At 37.6% G+C, this 22,866-nt stretch overlaps 1 protein-coding gene and 1 long non-coding RNA gene across 6 annotated transcripts in view; both read left to right on the plus strand.

Moving 5' to 3' along the window:
- Positions 1-22,866, plus strand: part of LOC112065840 (uncharacterized) — a 184,135-nt gene that overhangs the window by 64,670 nt on the left and 96,599 nt on the right. For all 5 annotated transcript variants that reach the window (XR_008619534.1, XR_008619532.1, XR_008619533.1 and 2 more), the window contains one exon: positions 18,771-18,937. This is a non-coding gene — a long non-coding RNA (uncharacterized lncRNA). The remainder of the gene's footprint in view (positions 1-18,770; positions 18,938-22,866) is intronic.
- LOC102996886 (calmodulin-1-like) lies at positions 7,833-8,453 on the plus strand. Its single transcript, XM_024127080.3, has one exon. The coding sequence runs from the start codon at positions 7,833-7,835 to the stop codon at positions 8,280-8,282; it is 450 nt and encodes a 149-aa protein (XP_023982848.1). The 3' UTR covers positions 8,283-8,453.

Raw genomic sequence — 22,866 nt, forward strand, 5'->3', positions numbered from 1 at the left:
TTCCGTCTTCCAGTGTTTTCCTCCAGTATCCCAGAATTACTCCCTGCCTTTAACAGGCAACCTGTGCCAGTACCATACTGTCTTGATTACTGTAGCTTTGTAATATAGTCTGAAGTCAGGCAGTCTGATTCCTCCAGCTCCATTTTTCTTTCTCAAGATTGCTTTGGCTATTCGGGGTCTTTTGAGTTTCCCTACAAATTGTGAAATTTTTTAATCTAGTTCTGTAAAAAATACCAGTGGTACTTTGATAGGGATTGCAATGGATCTGTAGATTTCTTTAGACAGTAGAATCATTTTCACAATGTTGATTCTTCCAATCCAAGAACATGGTATATCTCTCCATCTATTTGTATCACCTTTAATTTCTTTCATCAGTGTCTTATAATTTTCTGCATACAGGTCTTTTGTCTCCTTATGTAGGTTTATTCCTAGATATTTTATTCTTTTTGTTGCAGTGGTAAATGGGAGTGTTTTCTTAATTTCACTCTCAGATTTTTCATCATTAGTGTATAAGAATGCCAGAGATTTCTGTGCATTAATTTTGTATCCTGCTACTCTACCAAATTCATTGATTAGCTCTAGTAGTAGCCTCCTTAGGATTCTCTGTGTATAGTATCATGTCATCTGCAAACAGTGACAGCTTTACTTCTTCTTTTCCTATTTGGATTCCTTTTATTTCTTTTTCTTCTCTGATTGTTGAGAAAAGTTCCCTCTATGCCTACCTTCTGCAGGGTTTTTATCATAAATGGGTGTTGAATTTTGTTAAAAGCTTGGTTGGAAGATTTTTAACCACAGTTTTAATTTCAGTGCTTGTGATTGGTCTGTTCATATTTTCTATTTCTTCCTGGTTCAGTCTCGGAAGTTTGTTCATTTCTAAGAATTTGTCCATTTCTTCCAAGTTGTCTATTTTATTGGCATAAATTTGCTTGTAGTAATCTCTCATGATCCTTGTATTTCTGCAGTGTTAGTTGTTACTTATCCTTTTTCATTTCTAATTCTATTGATTTGAGTCTTTTCCCTTTTTTTCTTGATAAGTCCGTCTAATGGTTTATCAATTTTGTTTATCTTCTCAAAGAACCCACTTTTAGCTTTATTGATCTTTGCTATCATTTCCTTCATTTCTTTTTCATTTATTTCTGATCTGATCTCTATGATTTCTTTCCTTCTGCTAACTTTGGGGTTATTTTTGTTCTTCTTTCTCTACTTGCTTTAGGTGTAAGGATAACTTGTTTATTTGAGATGTTTCTTGTTTTTTAAGTTAGGATTTTATTGCTGTAAACTTCCCTCTTAGAACTGCTTTTTGCTGCATCCCGTAGGTTTTGGGTCATCGTGTTTTCATTGTCATTTGTTTTTAGGTATATTTTGATTTCCTCTTTGATTTTTTCCGTGGTCTCCTGGTTACTAAGTAGTGTGCTGTTTAGCCGCCATGTCTAGCTAAGTATAAGTTTGTATTTCTTACAGAGTTTTTCCTGTAATTTATATCTGGTCACATAGCATTGCAGTTGGAAAAGATACTTGCTATGATTTCAATTTTCTTAAATTTACCAAGGCTTTATTTGTAACCCAATGTATGATCTATCCTGGAGAATGTTCCTTGAGCACTTGAGAAGAATGTGTATTCTGTTATTTTTGGATGGAATGTCCTATAAATATCAATTAAGTCCAACATGCTTAATGTATCATTTAAATCTTGTGTTTCCTTATTCATTTTCATTTTGGATGATGTGTCCATTGGTAAAAGTGGGGTGTTGAAGTCCCCTACTATGATTGTGTTACTGTTGATTTCCCCTTTTATGGCTGTTAGTATTTGCCGTATGTATTGAGGTACTCCTATGTTGGGTGCATAAATATTTATACTTGTTATATTTTCTTCTTGGATTGATCCCTTGATCATTATGTAGTGTCCTTCTTTGTCTCTTGTAATAGTCTTTGTTTTAAAGTCTATTTTGTCTGATATGAGAATTGCTACTCCAGCTTTCTTCTGATTTCCATTTGCATGGAATATCTTTTTCATCCCCTCACTTTCAGTCTGTATGTGTCCCTGGCTCTGATGTGGGTCTCTTGTAGACAGCATATATATGGGTCTTGTTTTTGCATCCATTCAGCCAATATATGTCCTTTGGTTGGAGCATTTAATCCATTCACATTTAAGGTAATTATTGATATGTATATTCCTATTACCATTTTCTTAATTGTTTTGGGTTTATTATTGTAGGTCTTTTCCTTTTCTTGTCTTTCCTGCCTAGAGAAGTTCCTTTAGCATTTGTTGTAAAGCTGGTTTGGTGGTGCTGAATTCTCTTAGCTTTTTCTTGTCTATAAAGGTCTTAATTTCTCCATCAAATCTGAATGAGATCCTTCATGGGTAGAGTAATCTTGGTTGTAGGTTTTTCTCCTTCATCACTTTATATATGTGCTGCCCCTGCATTCTGTCTTGTAGCATTTCTGCTTAAAGATCAGCTATTAACCTTATGGGGATTCCGTTATGTGATATATGTTGTTTTTCCCTTGCTGCTTTTAATATTTTTCTTTGTATTTAATTTTTCATAGTTTGATTATTATGTGTCTTGGCATGTTTCTCATTGGATTTATCCTGTATGGGACTCTCTGTGCTCCCTGGACTTGTTTAAGTATTCCTTTCCTATATGAGGGAAGTTTTCAACTATAATCTCTTCAAATATTTTCTCAGTCTCTTTCTTTTTGTCTTCTGCTTCTGGGACCCCTATAATTCAAATGTTGGTGTGTTTAATATTGTTCTAGAAGTCTCTGAGACTGTCCTCAATTCTTTTCATTCTTTTTTCTTTATTTTGCTCTGCTGTAGTTATTTCCACTATTTTATCTTCCAGGTCACTTATCCAATCTGCTGCCTCATTTATTCTGCTATTGATCCCTTCTAGAGAATTTTTAATTTTATTTATTGTGGTGTTCATCACTCTTTGTTTGCTCTTTAGTTCTTCTAGGTCCTTGTTAAACGTTTCTTGTGTTTTCTCCATTCCATTTCCAAGATTTTGGATAATCTCTACTGTCATTATTCTGAATTCTTTTTCAGGTAGACTGCCTATTTCCTCCTCATTTGTTAGGTCTGGTGGGCTTTTGCCTAGCTCCTTCAACTGCTGTGTGATTTCTCTCTTCTCATTTTGCTTAACTTACTGTGTTTGGGGTCTCCTTTTCGCAGGCTGCAGGTTCGTTGTTCCCGTTGTTTTTGGTGTCTGTCCCCAGTGGCTAAGGTTTGTTCAGTGGGTTGTGTAGGCTTCCTGGTGGAGGGGACTAGTGCCTGTTTTCTGATGGATCTTGTCTTTCTGGTGGGCAGGTCCACGTCTGGTGGTGGTTTGGGGTGTCTGTGGCCTCATTATGATTTTAGGCAGGCTCTGTGCTAATGGATGGGGTTGTGTTCCTGTCTTGCTAGTTGTTTGGCATAGGATGTCCATTATTCTAGCTTGCTGGTCGTTGAGTGGAGTTGGGTCTTGGTGTTGAGATGGGAATCTCTGGGGGATTTTCACCATTTGATATTATGTGGAGCTGGGAGGTCTCCTGTGGAGCAGTGTCCTGAACTTGGCTCTTCCACCTCAGTGGCACAGCCCTGATACCTGGCTGGAACACCAAAAGCCTGTCCTCCACACAGCTCAGAATAAAAGGAAAAACAAACAAACAAAGAAAAAAACCGGACAGACAGAACCCTAGGACAAATGGTAAAAGGAAAGTTATACAGAGAAAATCACACACACAAGCATACACATACACAGTCACAAAATGAGAAAAAGGGAAAAAAATAGATATATCATTGCTCCCAAGGTCCACCTCCTCAATTTGGAATGATTCATTGTCTACTCAGGTATTCGACAGATGCAGGGTACATCAAGTTGATTGTGAAGATTTAATCCGCTGTTCCTGAAGCTGCTGGGAGAGATTTCCCTCTCTCTTCTTTGTTCGCTTGTTCAGCTTTGGATTTGGACCCACCTCTGTGTGTAGGTTGACTGAAGGCATCTCTTCTTCGCTCAGACAGGACGGGGTTAAGGAAGCACCTGATTCGGGGCCTCTGGTTCACTCAGGCTGGTGCAAGGGAAGGGTACGGATGCGGATTGAGCCTGCGGTGGCAGAGACCCGCGTGACGTTTCCCCAGTCTGAGCTGCGCCATGCATTCTACTGAGGAAGTTGTCCCTGGATCATGGGACCCTGGCAGTGGGGGACTGCACAGGTTCCCGGGAGGGGAGGTGTGGATAGTGCCCTGTGCCTGCAGACAGGCTTCTTGGTGGCTGCAGCAGCAGCTTTAGTGTTTCATGCCCTTCTCTGGGGTTCGCGCTGATAGCCCCGGCTCGCGCCTGTCTCTGGAGCTCCTTTAAGCAGTGCTCTTAATTCCCTCTCTTCGTGCACCAGGAAACAAATAGGCAAGAAAAAGTCTCTTGCCTCTTCGGCAGCTCCAGACTTTTTCCTGGACTCCCTCCCAGCTAGCTGTGGCGCACTAGCCCCTTCAGGCTGTGTTCATGCAGCCAACCCCAGTCCTCTCCCTGGGATGTGACCTCCGAAGCCCGAGTGTCAGCTCCCAGCTCCGCCTGCCCCGGCAGGTGAGCAGACAAGCCTCTTGGGCTGGTGAGCGCTCGTCGGCACTGATCTTCTGTGTGGGAATCTCTCTGCTTTGACCTTCACACCCTTGTTGCTGCACTCTCCTCCATGGCTCTGGAGCTTCCCCCCTTCGCCACCCACAGTCTCCACCCGTGAAGGGGCTTCCTAGTATGTGGAAAGCTTTCCTCCTTCACAGCTCCCTCCCAGAGGTGCAGGTCCTGTCCCAATTCTTTTGTCTTTGTTTTTTCTTTTTCTTTTGCCCTACCCAGGTACATGAGTGTCTTGCCTTTTGGGAGGTCTGAGGTCTTCTGCCAGCGTTCAGTAGGTGTTCTGTAGGAGTTGCTCCACATGTAGATGTATTTCTGATGTATTTGTGGGGAGGAAGGTGATCTCTGTGTCTTGCTCTTCCTCCATCTTGAAGCTCCTCCAATACTTATGTCTTTTAAAATTTATAGGAAAGTGATTAACACACCACCATATTAAGGTATTATGATTTGACTATATGCTAACCTGTACCAGAATGTTTTACATTTCTGTATGTTTTCATGTTACTACTTAAGGTTCTTTCATTTCATCTTAAGAAACTCCTCTCAACATTTCTTGTAAGGCAGGTCTAGTGATGATGTACTCCTTCAGCTTTGTTTTTGTTAGGGGGGGAGGGGAGACTTGATATCTGCTTCATTTCTGAAAGACAGCTTGGCTGCATAAAAATTCTTGGTTGGCAGTATTTTTCTTTTAGCACTTTGAATATATCATCTCACTCTCCTGATCTGCAAGATTTTGCTGAGAAATCTGCTTATAGCCTTATTGGGGGGAGGGGGAATGTTTCCTTTCATGTGAAGAATATTTTTCTCTTGCTGCTTTTAAAATTCTCTCTTTGTCTTGAATATTAGACAAGTTTATTATAATGTGGTTTGAAGAAGATTGTTTTGGGTTGATATTTTGGGGTAGGTTCATGAACTTGGATGTCCAAAACTTTTCCCAGATTTGGGAAGCTCTCAGCCATTATTATTAAAAATTTAAAAAAAAATTAAATATAGTTGATTTACAACATCATGTTAGTTTCAGGTATACAGTACAATGATTCAGAATATATATATTCTTTTTCAGATTATTTTCCCTTATAGGGTATTACACAATATTGAGTATAGTTCCGTGTGTCATACAGTAGGTCCTTTTTGGTTATCTATTTTATATATAGTAGTATGTATATGTTAATCTTAACATCCTAATGTATCTTTCTCTCCCATTTCCACTTTGGTAATAGTAAGTTTGTTTTCTATGTCTTGGAGTGTCTTTATGTTTTGTAAATAAGTTCATTTGTATCTTTATTCTCTTAGAGTCTACATAAAAGTTATACTATATGATATTGTCTTCATCTTTCTGACTTGCATCACTTAACATAATCTCTAAGCCCATCTTTGTTTGCTGCAAATGGCATTATTTCATTCATTTTTTTATGGCTGAGTAGTATTCCATTCCATTGTGTGTGTGTGTGTGTGTGTGTGTGCGTATGTGTGTGTGTATATATATATATATATATATATATATATATATATATATATACACATACCATATCTTAAAGATATAGACACTTAGGTTGCTTCCATGTCCTGGATATCATAAATAATGCTGCAATGAACAATGGGGTGCACATATCTTTTCAAATTATAGTTTTCTCCAGATATATGCCCAGGAGTGGGATTGCTGGAACATATGGTAGCTCTGTTTTTAGTTTTTTAAGGAACCTCCATACTGTTCTTCCGAGTGGCTGTACCAATTTACATTCCCACCAGCTGTGTAAGAGGGGTCCTTTTTCTCCACACCCTCCCCAGCATTTATTATTTGTAGACTTTTTGATGCTGCCCATTCTGACTGGAGTGAGGTGATACCTCACTGTAGTTTTGATTTACATTTCTCTAATAATTAGTGACATTGAGCATTTTTTCATGTGCCTGTTGGTCATCATTATGTCTTCTTTGGTGAATTGTCTATTTAAGTTTCTGCCCATTTTTCAATTGGGTTGTTTGTCTTTGTTTTTTCTTTTCTTGATATTGAGCTGTATGAGCTGTTTTTATATTTTGGAAATTAATCCCTTGTCAGTCATATCATTTGCAAATATTTTCTTCCATTCTGTAGGTTGTCTTTTCATTTTGTTTTTGTTTTCTTTTGCTATGCAAAAGCTTTTAAGTTTAATTAGGTCACATTTGTTTATTTTTGGTTTTATTTCCATTACCCTAGGAGAACAGATCTAAAAAGATATTGCTGTGATTTATGTCAAAGAGAATTCTGCCTATGTTTTCCTCTAGGAGTTTTGTAGTATCTCATCTTAAAATTAGTTCTTTAATCCATTTTGAGTTTGTTTTTGTATATGATGTTAAAGAATGTTCTAATTTCATTCTTTTACATGTAGCTGTCCAGTTTTCCCAGCACCACTTATTGAAGACACTGTCTTTTCTCCATTGTATATTCTTGCCCCTTTTGTCATAGATTAATTGACCATAGGTGTGTAAGTTTATTTCTGAGCTTTCTATCCTGGTTTGTTGATCTATATGTCTGTTTTTGTGCTAGTACCATACTGTTTTGATTACTGTAGCTTTGTAATATAGTCTGAAGTTAGGGAACCTGATTCCTTCAATTCTGTTTTTCTTTCTTAAGATTGATTTGTCAGTCATTATTTTTTAAAGAATCTTTTTTCCCCTTTCTCCCTTTCTTCTCCTTCTTCGAATCCAATGATGCATAGGTTGTTTCTCTTAACAATATTCTATAATTCACTTAGGCTTTATTAATTCTTTTGCATTTATTTTTTCTTTTTGCTTCTCTGACTGGATGATTTCAAATGATTTGTCTTTTAGCTCACTTTTTTTTTCTTCTGCTTGGTTGTGTCTATTATTGAAGCTCTATATTAAATTCTTCAGTTCAGTGACTGTATTTTTCAACTCTAGGTTTTTTGTTTGTCTTTTATAATGGCTTCTATTTCTTTGTTAAAATTCTCATTTTGGATGAGGCAGCTGTGGCTCTGGCAGAGGGATACCTAGTGCTGTATTTGTACCACAGATTGGAGGCTTGCACTTTGGCAGTGGTGCTGGGAGCCTCCAGGATGTTGTGCCATTACTCACAGTTGGTTGGCAGCGTGGGCAGCTGTGGCAGCAGAATTGTGATTGGTGCACACCACTCTTTAGCAGCAACAGTAGTGGAGGCCCCCCTGCGTTCACAGCCCCTGCGCTGGTGCAGCCACCCTCGTTCTCTCTGCTCTTCCTCCCTTCCCTCACGCTATGGCTGATCAGCTGACCCAAGAACAGAGTACTGAATTCAAGGAAGCTTTATCCCTCTTTGATAAAGATGACTATGGCACCATCACAACAAAGGAACTTGGAACTGTCATTAGGTCATTAGGTCAGAACTCAACAGAAGCAGAATTGCAGGATATGATCAACAATGTGGATGCTGATGGTAATGTCACCATTGACTTCCCAGAATTTTTGACTATGATGGCTAGAAAAATGAAAGACACAGAGAGCAAGAAAGAAATCCGTGAGGCATCTTGGGTCTTTGAGAAGGATGGCAATTGTTACATCAGTGCCACAGAACAATGTCATGTCATGACAAACTTAGGAGAAAAACTAACAGATGAAGAAGTAGATGAAATGACCAGAGAAGCAGATATTGATGGAGTTACACAAGTCAACTATGAAGAATTCATACAGATGATGACTGAAAAATGAAGATCTACTTTCAACTCCTTTCCCACCCCTCCACCTCCTGGAAAGAATCAAATTGAATCTTTTACTTACCTCTTGCAAAAAACAAAACAAAACAAAAACTGAATGTCAAAAGTACCTTCTGTCCACACACACAAAAAATCTGCATGTATTGGCTGGTGGTCCTGTCCCCTAAAGATCAAGCTACACATAAGTTTTCCAATATAAATACTTGTCCTACCTTAATGATAAGGAATCACTTAGTGGACTCCTCACAGGTCCATCGGCTCATGATTAATACACTGTTTGGGCTGGCCAGTTTTTCATGAGTACAGCTTGGCAATTGAGCACAGTCAGGTGTTGTATTAAAAACAAAAAAATGAAAAAACAAATTCAAAACCTACTCAAAGGGGTTCTAGTTCAATTTGTTAGTATAAATTGTCATAGCTGGTTTACAGAAAACAGACATTTAAAATTGGTTTACCTCAAGATGCTGTGGAGGATAAACTGTCCAGACATAGTCCCACTAGCAGGATGGCCCTCTCATAACTTCCCCATGCCCCAACCCATGGTGACAATCACACACCCTGGTGGCATGCCCACATGTATTGGTTTAGCATTGTCTGCATTGTGCTAGAGCAAAATTGGTGTCAGGCTATCACTATTCATACAAATTTTTAAAAAGAAATCTTTATCAAGGGAGCATCTTTGGACTCTGTTTTTAAAACCTTCTGAACCATGACTTGGAACCAGCAGTGTAAGCTGTGTCTGTGGACTTCAGCACAAAATCAACATTGCTTGTCAAAAATTATAATTTGCATCCATCCCAAGATTTAAATGCAAATGCTAGTCATTGTTTTTCCAATAAAAAGTCCATTAAGTTAAAAAATTCTCATGTTGTTCATATGTTTTTTTCCTAATTTAAATTAGTTTTCTATATATGTTTTTATTAGTTTTTTTTGATGGTGTCATGTTTCCCTGGCTATTCATAATCCTGTGGCCTTGAACTGTGTCTGTGCATTTGAGGAAATAGGCACTTCTTCCAGTCTTTACAGACTGACTTTACTAGGCAAAGCCCTTCACCAATCAGCCTGTTCAGAGATTCTGGGTGGGCCACCTTGTGGTGTCCATGGGTGGACTTGCTGCTGGAGTTTTTGGGCAAGCAGATTTGGTAACTGCATCAGGAGGTGGGCAGGCCTTGTGCTTGGGTTCATCAGGGTCAGTCTGATGCCTGGGTCTGTGGGGGTGGGCTGGAACCTTGGTTTATTTGAGATGGGCCTGTTGCTGGATTTTTGGGGGCTGACATGGAGGTCGGGTCTGTGCAGTCTGGTCTGGTGCTTGGACAGACAGGGAGACTGGGCCAGTGGGAGTTCGCCTCAAGTCCAGGGCTGTGGTGGCTGGACAGGTGCTAGGGCAGTCTGGGAGCTTGGGTCCACAGGAGACAGTCTGGAGTTTAGGTCTGCAGGGGCTGGCCTGGTGTTGGGGTGGGTTGAAAGACTGTGTTGGCAATAATTAGCCTGGTGCTGGGCCCAGATGGGTGGTTGGGATTGCAGGTGCCTGCATAGAGTCTGGGTTTTTGAGGGCCGATTGGGAACTTGAAACCACAAGAGTCATTTCAGTCCATGGAAGCTAGCCAGTGCTGGGATATGCCAGGAGGTTGGGTTTGTGGGAGCCTCCCAGCAGCCTGGTGCCAAGGGAGCCATGTGGGGCTGTAGGAGCCTGCCAGTGCTAGGGTGAGCCAAGAGCCTGGATTCATGGGGACTTTTGAGAGCCTGGGGTTGTGAGATTTACTTGGGGTTTGGAATCTAGCAGGTGCTGGGTTGGGCTGGTGGTTTGTGTTCACAGCAGCCTGTTACGGGCCATCTAGGACCACAGTTAGCCTAGTGCTGGGGTTGAAGTCAATTTCTCACTTTACTTTCCTTCTACCATGGGGAGGGTGTCTCTTTTCATGCTGGGCTGCCTGGGGTTGGGGGAGAGGTGACTGAGTAATATTAACATATCTTTTCTAATCTTCTCAATGTGTCTTTCATTTCTATGCTTCACTCAGGTTCTGTAATCCCTAACTGGAGTCCTTAGCTCTCGTGAAGATATTTTCTTGCATGGGTAGTTGTTCAAATTGATGTTTCTAGGAGGGGCTGGGAGCTAGACATTTCTATATCACTTTGCTTACAATGCTTTTTATTTTAACTAAAAATTTTATTCTGCAATATATATGTGAAGATATATGAGCACACACAGATTTATAATGAAAATAAAAATAAATATCCACATAGGTTAAATAAATATCCATAACAGGTTTAGAAACAGTACTTACCTAGAGCTCTCAAAGTCCGCCTATCTGATAATTTTCCTTTCCCTCCTCTCAGAGTTTATCTCTCTCTTGAATTTTCTGTTAGTCATTACTTTATGGGTCTTTCTCTTTTACCTAGTAAATTTATATCTTTAAACTAAATATTGTTTATTTTGTCTCTTTTTGAATTTTATAAATGATATGATTCTCTTCTTTCACTCAATATTACAATAAATATTTTTAGATATTGATATCTTGCTGCAGTTATTTTCATTGGTATATGTAGTATTCACTATTTGAATATATTTAAATTTATGCATCTATTCTATTGTTGATAGATTGTTGAGTTTTCCCATTTTTTTTTATCACGAGCAATGATGCTGTAACCTTTCTTGTCATAGTCTCAAAGAAAAACTCATAACAGCTCAAAGAGTTTTTCTATATCACTTAGGAATAGAACTAATAGATTATAGGATATGTGCATATTCAACTTTCCCCAACAATACTTACCTTTTATACAAATGGTAAGACCAATTTACACTCACATCTATAGTGAGGGGAAACTATTTTTATAGCAGAAGTTTCCCAAGAGTCAATTTTAAAAGACTTTATTTCATCAGAAGGATGATGATTGGAATCAGTCACTTCAAAATGAAATGCTTTATGGTATAAAACTGACAGCTTGAGTAAATCTTTCTGGCAAGTTGGTAAATTTAAAATATATGTATTTTAAGATTATAAACCTTGAGAGAGTTTTAGAGGCAATTACAGCACAAACGTTTAGGAACTAAAATATTTCCCTTTCATGTTCAATACCAATTAATTTTTCTCTTCCATTTCTAATTTATCAGTCTACTTATGTTGCACTGATAGTACTGGTACAATTTTCTACTTCGTGGTTATTTAAATCCAAGGGGATAAAGGTACCAAGCAGTAAACTCTTTATATTAATCAATGGCATATCTAAGCTCATAATGATTACTGAATTGGGATATAAGGGAGAGTTTGAAGCTCTGGGAAAAGAATAATCTAGAATTAGAAAAATAGTTTATTTATTTAGAAGGCCATGGCCTATTTTCGTATCTTCACAAGAACACTTTGTGTTTTAAAATTGTTTTAAAATTGATGGTAGATGTCATGCATGTTTAGAACAATTGGGGAAAATTTTTCTCAAAGTTGTGGTCTTCACACTTTTCAGACTATTGGACATATTGACATGAATTGCATTGGAAGTCACTGGGAATTTAAATTTTCAATTTTCCTTATTAGATATCTGCAAAAATATTTTTAATTTCATCTTATGTATTTAGCTCTTCACCCAAATCATTAGCATGCATTGGCTAAATTAAAAAAAAATAGTTTCCTCTTGTCATCTCTTACTTGACTGTATTAAGATCTTTTCTTGATCGGCAGAGAAAGAGAGAAAGAGCATGAGAGAGAGAGAGAGAGAGAGAGGGAGAGAGAGAGAGAGAGGAAAGAAGGGGAGGAGGAGGGAGAGGAGGAGAAGGAGAAGTGGGAGGAAAGAGATGGAATCAAGGAGGGAGGGAAAGAGAGAGGGGAAGGAGAGAGAGAAAGAGAGAGAGAGAGAGAGAGAGACAGGTAGATGGTGGAGAGGGGCAGAGTGGTCAGTGGTAATAATGAATTGCCATCCCTGCTGGAGAGATTTCTAATCACAAGTGAAAAAGTAGTACGATCTCTCCAGCCTGTGCATATGATTCTGCTCTTCCCTGGAGGAGAGGCAGGAGTCAGTATTATTCATTGATATATGTCCTAGATTATGTTCCCTAGAAAAAAATAATATGAGGCAAAATTTACATGCTCTTGCTTTATTTGGGCTTGCAATCCCAGGGCAGCAAGAGTGAAAGAAAGTGAGGCAGGGGAGGAAGGAGAGCAAATACAAGGTAGTGTGTTTCTGACCTGATTAGGTAGTCAGTTGCTTAGTCATAAGACATTTCCAGAGAGGTTGTCTGCAATCACTTTTCTCAGAAAAATCCAGTGGAATTGAAAGGGACAAAAGAAATTTATCTGACATTCACTTATCATCTCTTGGTTCTCATTGCTTAATATATTTTCTCCAGGACACTTAGCTACTCTTCTTTTATAGATTGTGTTATCTAAACCGTGTGAGCAACCATTGGAGAAACCAGATCCCAGGCTTCATGATGACTACTTCATCTGAACCTAGGAGTGGTGGGAAAAGCCAGAGTTTCTGTGGGTCAGGTTAGGCAAGGCATGCACACAGGTTGAACTGGCCTTTGGGCTCATACCAGGAGGTAGTTGGGGGTAACAAACAGTTTTAAGAGAGATTGATTGTGCAGTCTTGGGTCAGCTCTATGAATAAATTGCATCAGTGGGCTAAGCTGGCCAAATTAGTATACTTGTGGACCACTTATGTTGGGGGAGGCTAGAGGCTCCTGTGGTCTTGAGATTGCCCCAGTTAAGTCACTGCCCAAATTGTCTCAAGAAAATTTGGTTCAGTATCCCCTCTACTTCTCTTCTATACATTTATCACCTAAGGATGCGTTTGTGCAAACTTTTATGAACTGACCCCCTCTTCTTCAGAGAAGAGAGTTGTTATAATGGATTCATAAGAAAGACAAGTAGCAGAGGGCATAGGAGCTACTGAGATCATAAATTTAATTTTAATTAAAGTACATGTCTCCCATATTGAAGATATTCTTGGATAAGAGGAAGTATTCAAAGGCTAAGCAGGGGACAGAGTTAAGACTGGATAAATCTCAGAAACTGACTTGGTTACAAGAGTACCAGACAACTAGGTAGATGCCATTGTGGCTCAAACTGCCAGTGCATCCAGGGAGCTCACTGGGTGGGAGGGCCTGCTCAGTGAGGTTTGGCATGGTGAAGTTCTGGGTGCTGGTGTGAAGTCTGGCAAGACCACACTGATTTATTCACAGCACTCTCCATGGACACAGGAGCAGGATCTTTCTCTCAGCCCCCTAAGCAAGTGGGAATGAACTCCAGGTAAAATTCCAGTCTCTGGTTGAAGACTAGGGCATGCTAGCAGAGAAAAAATAGAATGAGGGTTCCCATGCATTGAGTCAAATATCAGGCTTATGATCGATAAGAGAGAGAACAAGATATTACTCCAGAGGCCCCATGGATACCCTAGTTCATTCAGGCATACTGAACTCTACGTGTGTTTAGTAAATGAGGTATTCTAAACAAGCAGGTTAGAAAAAATCAGAGGGATATAGTGATTGAAAATATGTGTATTATCTTCTGTTGCTTGAAACATTCTCTCTAACTTTTGTTTTGGGTAAGATGGACTCTGAAGATCTTTAAAAAATTGGAATTCACATATTTCAGAAACACATGTATATCTGTCTGGACTCTGTGCTATATGAGATTTGTTTTTTGGAAGTATTCTCCCTCTTTTAAATTTTTGTTTATAATATCAAAAGATTATTTTTCTTATCTGCTCTGGAATATTTGCTATGAATAACTTCATCATAGCCTTAGTTAGCCATTTTCATTTTACTATTGTATGTTTCAAGGGTAAGAATTTTGCTTGCATAAAGATGCCATGAAGAACCTAAATAGATAAAGCAAATATTAACAGACCTAAAGGGATAAATAGACATCAGTACAATAATAGTAGGGGACTTTAATACCTCACTTACATAAGTGGATAGATAATCCAGCCAGAAAAATCAATAAGAAAACATCAATATAAATGACACATTAGACCAGATGGATATATATATATATATATACATATATACACATATATGTACTATTTTATCCCAAAGCAGCAGAATAAACATTCTCCTCAAGTGCACATGGAACTTTCTCCAGGATAGGCCATATGTTAGGCCACAAAGCAAGTCTTAGTAAATTTAAGAAGGTTGAAATCATGCCAAGCGTCTTTTCTGACCACAGTGGTATGAAACTAGAAATGAATAACAAGAAGAAAACTGTGAATTCACAAATGTGTGGAGATTAAACAACATGCCACTGATTATATTAATGGATCAACAAACAAATCAAAGAAGAAATGAAAAAATACCTCGAGACAAATGAAAATGGGAATACAATTCATCATTTACCATATAGATGCCTCAGGGTGTTAGACTTAATTCTCTCCCAGAACTCTAGTTTGAGAAAAGCTGATTGAAGTATATTCAACTGGGAAAAAATTGAGATACAGTTCCGAGACAAAATTTATGGCATGCAGCAAAAGCAGTTCTAAGAGGGAAGCTCATAGTGATAAATGCCTATTTCAAGAAAGAAGGACAATCTCAAGTAAACAACCTAATTTTACACCTCAAGGAACAAGAAAAAGAGGAAAAAATGAAGCCCAAATCTAGTAGAAGGAAGGAGATAAAAACAATCAGAGTGGAAATAAATTAACTGGAGACTAAAAAAATAACAGGGAAGATCAAAGAGATGATTCTTTGAAAAGATAAATAAAATTGACAAACTTTAACTAGGATTACCAAGAAAAAAAGAGGTGGCTCAAATATATAAAACCAGAAATGACAGAGGAGAAGTTACAACTGACACCACAAAATACAAAGGATCATAAAAGAATACTATGAACAATTATTTGCCAACATATTGGACAACCTAGAAGATATGGATAAGTTAGGGGTCCTGAACAGAGAAATTAGGCAATAAATAATAAAAGGCATCCAAATTGGAAAAGAAGCAGTAAAATTGACACTATTTTCAGATGACATGATATTAAGTATAGAAAACCCTAAAGACGCCACCAAAAAACTATTAGAACTGATAAACGAATTCAGTAAAGTTATGAGATACAAAGCCATTATCCAAAAATGAGTGGCATTTCTATACTCTAACAACAAGCTCTCATGAGAAATTAAGAAAACAATCCCATTTACAATAGCTCAAAATTAATAACAAACTATAAGACATGGATGAAAGAAATAAGACACAAATAAATGGAAAGTTATTCTGTGTTCATGGATTGGAAGAATTAATATTGTTAATATATCAATACTACAAAAGTCACCTACATATTCAATGCAATTCCTATCAAGATTCCAATGACATTTTTTTTACAGATGTAGAAAAAACAATCCTAAAATTTATATGAAATCACAAAAGACCCTGAATATCCAAAGCAATCCCAGGAAAGAAAAAAACAGGAGGTAACACATTTCCTGATTTCAAGCTACACTATAAAGTTATGGTAATCAAAACAGTATGGTACTGGCATAAAAGCAAATAGTCAATGAAACAGAATCAAGAGCCCAGAAGGAAACCCAAGCAAATATGGTCAACTAATATTTGATAAGGAAGCCAAGAATACTCAATGGAGAAAAAACAGCCTCTTTAATAAATTGTGCTGGGGAAATTAGCTATTTAAATGTTAAAGAATGAAACTAGATACCTGTCTTACACAGCTCACAAAGATTAACCTAAAATAGATTAAAGATTTAAATGTAAGACCTAAACCCATACAAGTTCTGGAAGAAAAAATAGGAAAAAACATTCCTTGACATGTGTCTAGGAAATAATTTTTTGGATGTGATACCTAAAGCATAATCAACAAAGCCAAAAGTAAGCGAGTGTGGCTATGTCAAAGTAAAAAGCCTCTGCACAGCAAAAGAAACAATCAACAAAGTTAAGACAACCTACAGAATGGGAAAAAAATATTCCCAAACCATGTATCTGATAAGGGCTTAATATCTAAAATATATAAGGAAATCATATAACTCAATAGCAAAACAAAACAAGTAATCCAATTTAAAAAATGGGCAAAAGACTTTAATAGGCATTTTTCCAAACAAGGTATACAATAACGAATGGGTACATGAAAAGATCCTTGACATCACTAGTCATTGAGAATTGCAAATCAAAACCACAATATCACCTCATGCCTGGTAGAATGGCCATCATAAAAAGACAAGAGATAACAAATGGTGGTGAGGATGTGGGTTATAAACTGGTATAGGCACTATGGAAAATAGTATTGAGGATCCTCAAAAAAATGAAACTAGAACTACTACATGATCCAACAATCCCACTTCTGGGACTGTATCCAAAAGAAACAAAACAGTAAATTGAAAAGACATATGCACCTACATTTTCATACCAGCATAATTTATAAAAACCGAGACATGGAAACAGCCTAAGTGTTGATTGACAGATGAATGGAAAAAGAAGTCGTGATATATAGAAATAAAATTCAGCCTTAAAAAAGAAAAATCTCAATTCCTGTCCTGCCCCTAGGTTCTTCAGAACCATTTATTTTATTTTATTTTTTTTAGACTCCATATATATGTGTTAGCATACGGTATTTGTTTTTCTCTTTCTGACTTACTTTACTCTGTATGACAGGCTCTATGTCCATCCACCTTACTACAAATAACTCAATTTCATTTCTTTTTATGGCTGCATAATATTCCATTGTATATATGTGCCACATCTTCTTTATCTATTCATCTGTCAATTGACGCTTAGGTTGCTTCCATGTCCTGGCTATTGTAAATAGAGCTGCAATGAACATTTTGGTACATGACTCTTTTTGAATTATGTTTTTCTCAGGGTATATGCTCAGTGGTGGGTTTGTTGGGTTGTATGGTAGTTCTATTTTTAGTTTTTTAAGGAACCTCCATACTGTTTTCCATAGTGGCAGTCCCGGGGGAGGGGGAAGGGTGAGCTGGGACTAAGTGAGAGAGCGGCATGGACATATATACACTACCAAATGTAAAATAGCTAGCTAGTGGGAAGCAGCTGCATAGCACAGGGAGATCAGCTTGGTGCTTTGTGTACCCCTAGAGGGGTGGGATAGGGACGGTGGGAGGGAGACGCAAGAGGGAGGAGATATGGGGATATATGTATATGTATAGCTGATTCACTTTGTTATACAGCAGAAATTAACACACCATTGTAAAGCAATTATTCTCCAATAAAGATGTTTAAAAAAAAAAAAGGAAAATCTTGCCATTTGTGACGACATGGATGGAACTTGAGGGCATTATGCTAAATGAAATAAGCTAATCAGACAAAGACAAATACTGTATGATATCACTTCTACGTGGAATCTAAAAAACCCCCATAAAACTCAAAGAAACAGAGCAGAATGGTGGTTGCCTGGGGCTGGAGGTGAGGGAGATAGGGAGAGATTTTTAGAAGGGTACAAACTATGTTTTAAGATGAACTCAGTCTGAGAATCTTATATATTTTATGGTGACTATAAACTATAGTCTATAACATTGTATTGTAAAACTGAAATTCGCTAAGAGTAGAAATGTGTTTTCCCCCCTGCCCCCTCCCACAAAAGGTAAATATGTTAGGTGATGGATGTGTTAGTCAACTCAACAGTGGGAATGCTTTCACTATATATAAGCATATCAAGTCATTACATTGTATACTTTAAATACATTACAATTTATTTGTCAATTTTACCACTATAAAGCTGGGGGAAAGTATCTTTTAAATACAGAAAACTATTCCTTGAAAAAACATGGTCAACACTCTGATGCTTTTAGGTATTCATTACCTTCTGACTAAATTAGAATGGAATTACCTACGATCAGAACACAGAATTTATAAAAATAAACTTGCAGATTAGTGTCTTATTCCCACTGATCCATCTTTCACATGTTCCCAATCTTCATTAAAACAGACGTCTCTTTCAAAAGTTTTCTGTCTCTATTGTCTGCTTTTATGCATCTTGCAGTGACACATCTTTCCTCTGGCAGCTACTTTGCTCTGCTCTAGTAAGTTCTTCATCTTTTATTTGTTCTCCCTCTTCTCAGATTACAGCTGATCACATGCAGAAGCTTAGAAACCAACAGAGTGGCAAAACAGAGCAGTTGTCAGGGTACCAGAGCATGACATTTGAGAGACAAAGAGGCGAAACTCAAACAAACAAAATGATGTACTTCTGGAGATTAGAAAAATTGACCTAGATATATTTAGATGTGCAACTAATTCTTGAGATTGGCAAATCCAGCTACATTGTTAGGTTATACTAGACCTCTGGTATTATCTCCCCCCTCACCTTCATAAACAAAGAAAGAAAAAGATCCCAGGCTTTGGCTTAAAAAAATTTTTATCACTTGAAGCAAGTCTTGGAGACTAAACATAATCAAAACATTTTGTAATGATCCATTTTATCAAATGATAGGGGGTGGGAGGGGCCATCAGCAGGCTCTTTTAAACCTATACTTTTTTTTTTTTTTTTGCGGTATGCGGACCTCTCACTGTTGTGGCCTCTCCTGTTGCAGAGCACAGGCTCCGGACGCGCAGGCCCAGTGGCCATGGCTCATGGGCCTATCCACTCCATGGCATGTGAGATCTTCCTGAACCGGGGCACGAACCCGTGTCCCCTGCATTGGCAGGCGGATTCTCAACAACTGCACCACAAGGGAAGCCCTAAACCTATACTTCTAAGGTAAATGCTTTACCTTTCTGTGTCATTTGATTTTGTCCTGTGAGATTCACATTCCTTAAGATGTTTTAAAGCTGCAACAATCTGATTTTGTCTATTTTCTCCTGTGCACACTTAGAACAGTTGCATTTACTTGTTGGCATTTCAGCCAGGATGCCTTGGCATAATTCAAGGCTTGCTTCTGTGTATTCATGTTTACTCTAGCCAAGGTTGTCCCTTCTTGAATTCCTCTTGTCTGTATCTCTTATATTTATTTTTATGCACTGGTGATATTTCTGGCAAATCTATGGAGTATTATAGTGCTATTGATTATCAGAGTGGAAGGGGCCATGGTCATTCTGCTTAGTTTCTGGATGATGAATCTGATTCTCAGGGAGGAAATATGTCATGTCTGAATGCTTTCAGTTTGCTATGGCAGAGGAAGGCTTAAGTAAGGCCAGCACATATTTCACTATATTTCTGTCCTTTATTATTTTGAAAGACAATTTCAGTCTTCTGTCTGCAATTTATTGCTTTATAGTGCATTATACAAAGTAATGGACATTTGTTTATAACTTACTTGATAAAATAAGCCTTTAAAAAACATTGTATTGTTAAAATTCAGTTGTGCCATTAATTTTAAGTAATAATTGACTGAAATTTCAAGCTAAAGAATCAAAAGACCCAATGTTTCTTTTTTCTTCTGAGTTAGGAGTAAGAGAGAGTGTATAATTTCTTCTACTTTTCTATATATTTATTCAACATCATTTAGAAGTATTGATGGTCTAGTATGTAACAAACAATGTGTCAGGTTCTGCTCAGGTACAAGGATAATTAAGTCTTCTCTGGAAGTATTCACTGTCAAATGGGCTAAGACAGACATGTGTGTATCCACAATTACAGTATAGCATGACCGATAGTCTTATGAACGATCAGTTCATAATGAAGTCTTATGAACACATGGAAGAGGAAAGCTTAACTACCAGGAAAGCTTCATTGAGGAGATGACATTTGAATTGTATCTTGCAGAATGAGTAGACATTATCAGGTAGGAAACAGGGTTGTATATAAATGAGAATCCAGGGCAGAGGGAACAGCATGTCTAAAAGGCAAAATGTTTTGAGAAAGAATAAAATGTTTAAGTGAGTTTGTGAGCAGCATAGGATGTGAATAACGGAAGGAGATAAGGCTGGAAGGTAGATTAGCATTAGATCATTAAGGGCCCAGTATATGATTCTAAAGAGCTTAATCCTTACTTAAGCTACACAGATGCAGGGACTTTGGTGTCTTTTTCAAACCATTATATCCACAGTTCTAGAATGATACTTGATGTACCCAAACAGGGATGTGGATGTGTCATTATTATGAGAAGGGACTGCAAAGTTGTTTGATTAGAGTTAAGGAGAATCATTTAAGAAGCTTTTAGAACAGCCCAATGTGAGAGATTGAGGATCTGAACTGAAAGATTAATGGTTGAGATGAAGAAATTTTGAAAGATTTAGAAGGTAGAATTGACAGAATTTGGTGCCTGATTAGATAAGGATGGTGGCAGAGAGGGAGGGATCAAAGAGGATTCCAAGCTCTCCAACATGAAAGCATAAATGAATGGTGATGTGGTCAACTAGAGTAGGAAAGGGAGAAGAATTTGAGGGGAAAGCAATAAGTGGTTTTAGAATAAGAATCCACATGGCAATGTCCCAATGAAAGTACCCATTTTGAGTTCAGATGAAAAATAGTAATATAGATTTGGAAGTCAAACGCATTCTGAGTCATAAATGTGACAATTGAAGCCTAGGGAGTGATAGGTAAGATTACTTATGGAAAGAATAAAAAGAGAAGAGACCCTGGGATGAAATGCTGTGTGGCCATCATCATGTTTAAATAAAGGACAAACCTTAGGGTAAAAATTGTCCTAAACCACATCTGCCTTAATAGTCATTCAAAAATTATTTAAGCACCTACTAAACTCCCAGACACTCTATTAAGCATTAGAGATACAAATATGAAAGAGATATGACCTCTGCTCTCAAAAAGTTTAGAGTCTAATGAGGAATAGAGGTAAGAAAAATGAACAGAATTTAGTGTGGTAGGCACTGCTGAGTGCTGTGATAGAGGTGGGCTAAGGGAGAACCAGAAAAGGACACCTAGCATAGAGTTAAGGAGGTAGCTGTGAGGGGATCAGAGGTAGGTAAGGATTGGGATGGGGGTCAGAACAGGTAGCTCCTAGAGAGTGATAAGAGAGCTGAGCTGAGTCCTGAAGGATAATTAAGTGATATCCAGGTGAAGTGTGTTTGTGTGTGTGTGTGTATGGTACAAAGTCTGATTGTGAAACATTTCCTCCTCTTCCTTTATCAAAGCCTAACTCTTCTGTGTTGGGAATAAAGAGTAAAAGGATAAATGTACCTTTCTCTATTGCCTAGGGTTTTTGTCCCTCCCCGTTTGTGCCTTTGCTTCCATAACTAACACCTATTGGCCACTGAGAGCTTCTATATGGCAGGTGCCTAAATGCTGACTCTCTCATGGGGTGTATGGTTTATGATTTTGAAGAGTCCCATTGGACGTCTTCACTACAGAGAAACCCTCTTCCTCGGGGTCTCCTCACCTGACTGCTGAGGGCATTCATGGCAGTGAGGAAGGCAAGCAAAAAGATCATCAGACATGAATTTTGTGCCTGAACAAATAAGATGCATACATTCTTTATGTGACTCTTCATATTATACCTTTATTACAGGAAGCTGCTAATTCTATTAATATTTCATAATGTTAAAAATATTTACCACGATGTAGAGGTTTAACTTACTATTGACTACATCTGTTAAAGGGGTGGAAAATCTTGAGTTATTAAAATTACCCACCAGACACTTTCAGATATTTATAGGCCAGCCAGCAAATGTTGGTGCAGTAGAAGCATGAACTCCCTTAATTAAAAAAAGAAATCTATAAAAGTTTTGAAAAAAACAAACAAATAAGGAACCAAGCGATTGTTCAGTTTTAGTACTTCTGGCATCATGTTAATATTAATAAATTTATGTAGAAGCAAATGCTGCAGCTCTAAACAAAGTGCTGCCAACTCGTGCCATAAAATGTTTGTGGGTGAAACATTTTCTTATAGAAAAATATGCTGTGAAAATCATAAAAATTTATATTTTCATAAGATATTCAACCACCAGAGGTAAAACACATTGCAAAACTGATAAAACTCATTTGGTTAGTTGAAAGTTCTAACATTTGACTTTTCTTATTATTGGGAGATACTAATGGTAATCAGATGGGTGGTGGGGACAGATTGCCTTGGTTTCAGCCCCAGATTTGTACTCTACTAATAGGGTGATCTTATCCAAGTCCCTTAATAATTCCTCTTCTTTTATTTTTTAATTGAAGTATAGTTGACTTACAATATTATATTAGTTTTAGATGTACAACATAGTAATTCAATATTTTTATAGATTACACTCCATACAAACACTGATTATATTGCCTTTGCTGTAGATTACATCCTTGTATCTTATTTTATACATTTGTACCTCTTTACCCCCTTCACTTATTTTGCCATTCCCCCACCCCATTCCCCTCTGGTAATCACTAGTTTGTTCTCTGTATCTGTGAATTTGTTTCTCTTTTGTTATATTTGTTCATTTTTTAAAAACTTTTTTTAAAAAATTGAGGCATAGTTGATATTCAATAATATATAAGTTTCAGGTGTACAACATAGTGATTCATAATTTTTAAAAGTTATACTCCATTTATATTAATATTTATTATAAGCTATTGTTATATTCCCTGTGTTGTACAATATGTCCCTGTAGCTTATTTAGTTTATACATAGTAGTTTGTACCTCTAAGTCCTCTACCCCTATCTCACCCCTCCTTCTTTCCTCTCCCCACTGGTAACCACTAGTTTGTTTTTGATATTTGTGAGTCTGTTTCTTTTTTATATAGTAACTGGTTTGTTG

The sequence above is a fragment of the Physeter macrocephalus genome, chromosome 15 (assembly GCF_002837175.3).
Source record: "Physeter macrocephalus isolate SW-GA chromosome 15, ASM283717v5, whole genome shotgun sequence".
Classification (NCBI taxonomy): Eukaryota; Metazoa; Chordata; class Mammalia; order Artiodactyla; family Physeteridae; genus Physeter; species Physeter macrocephalus.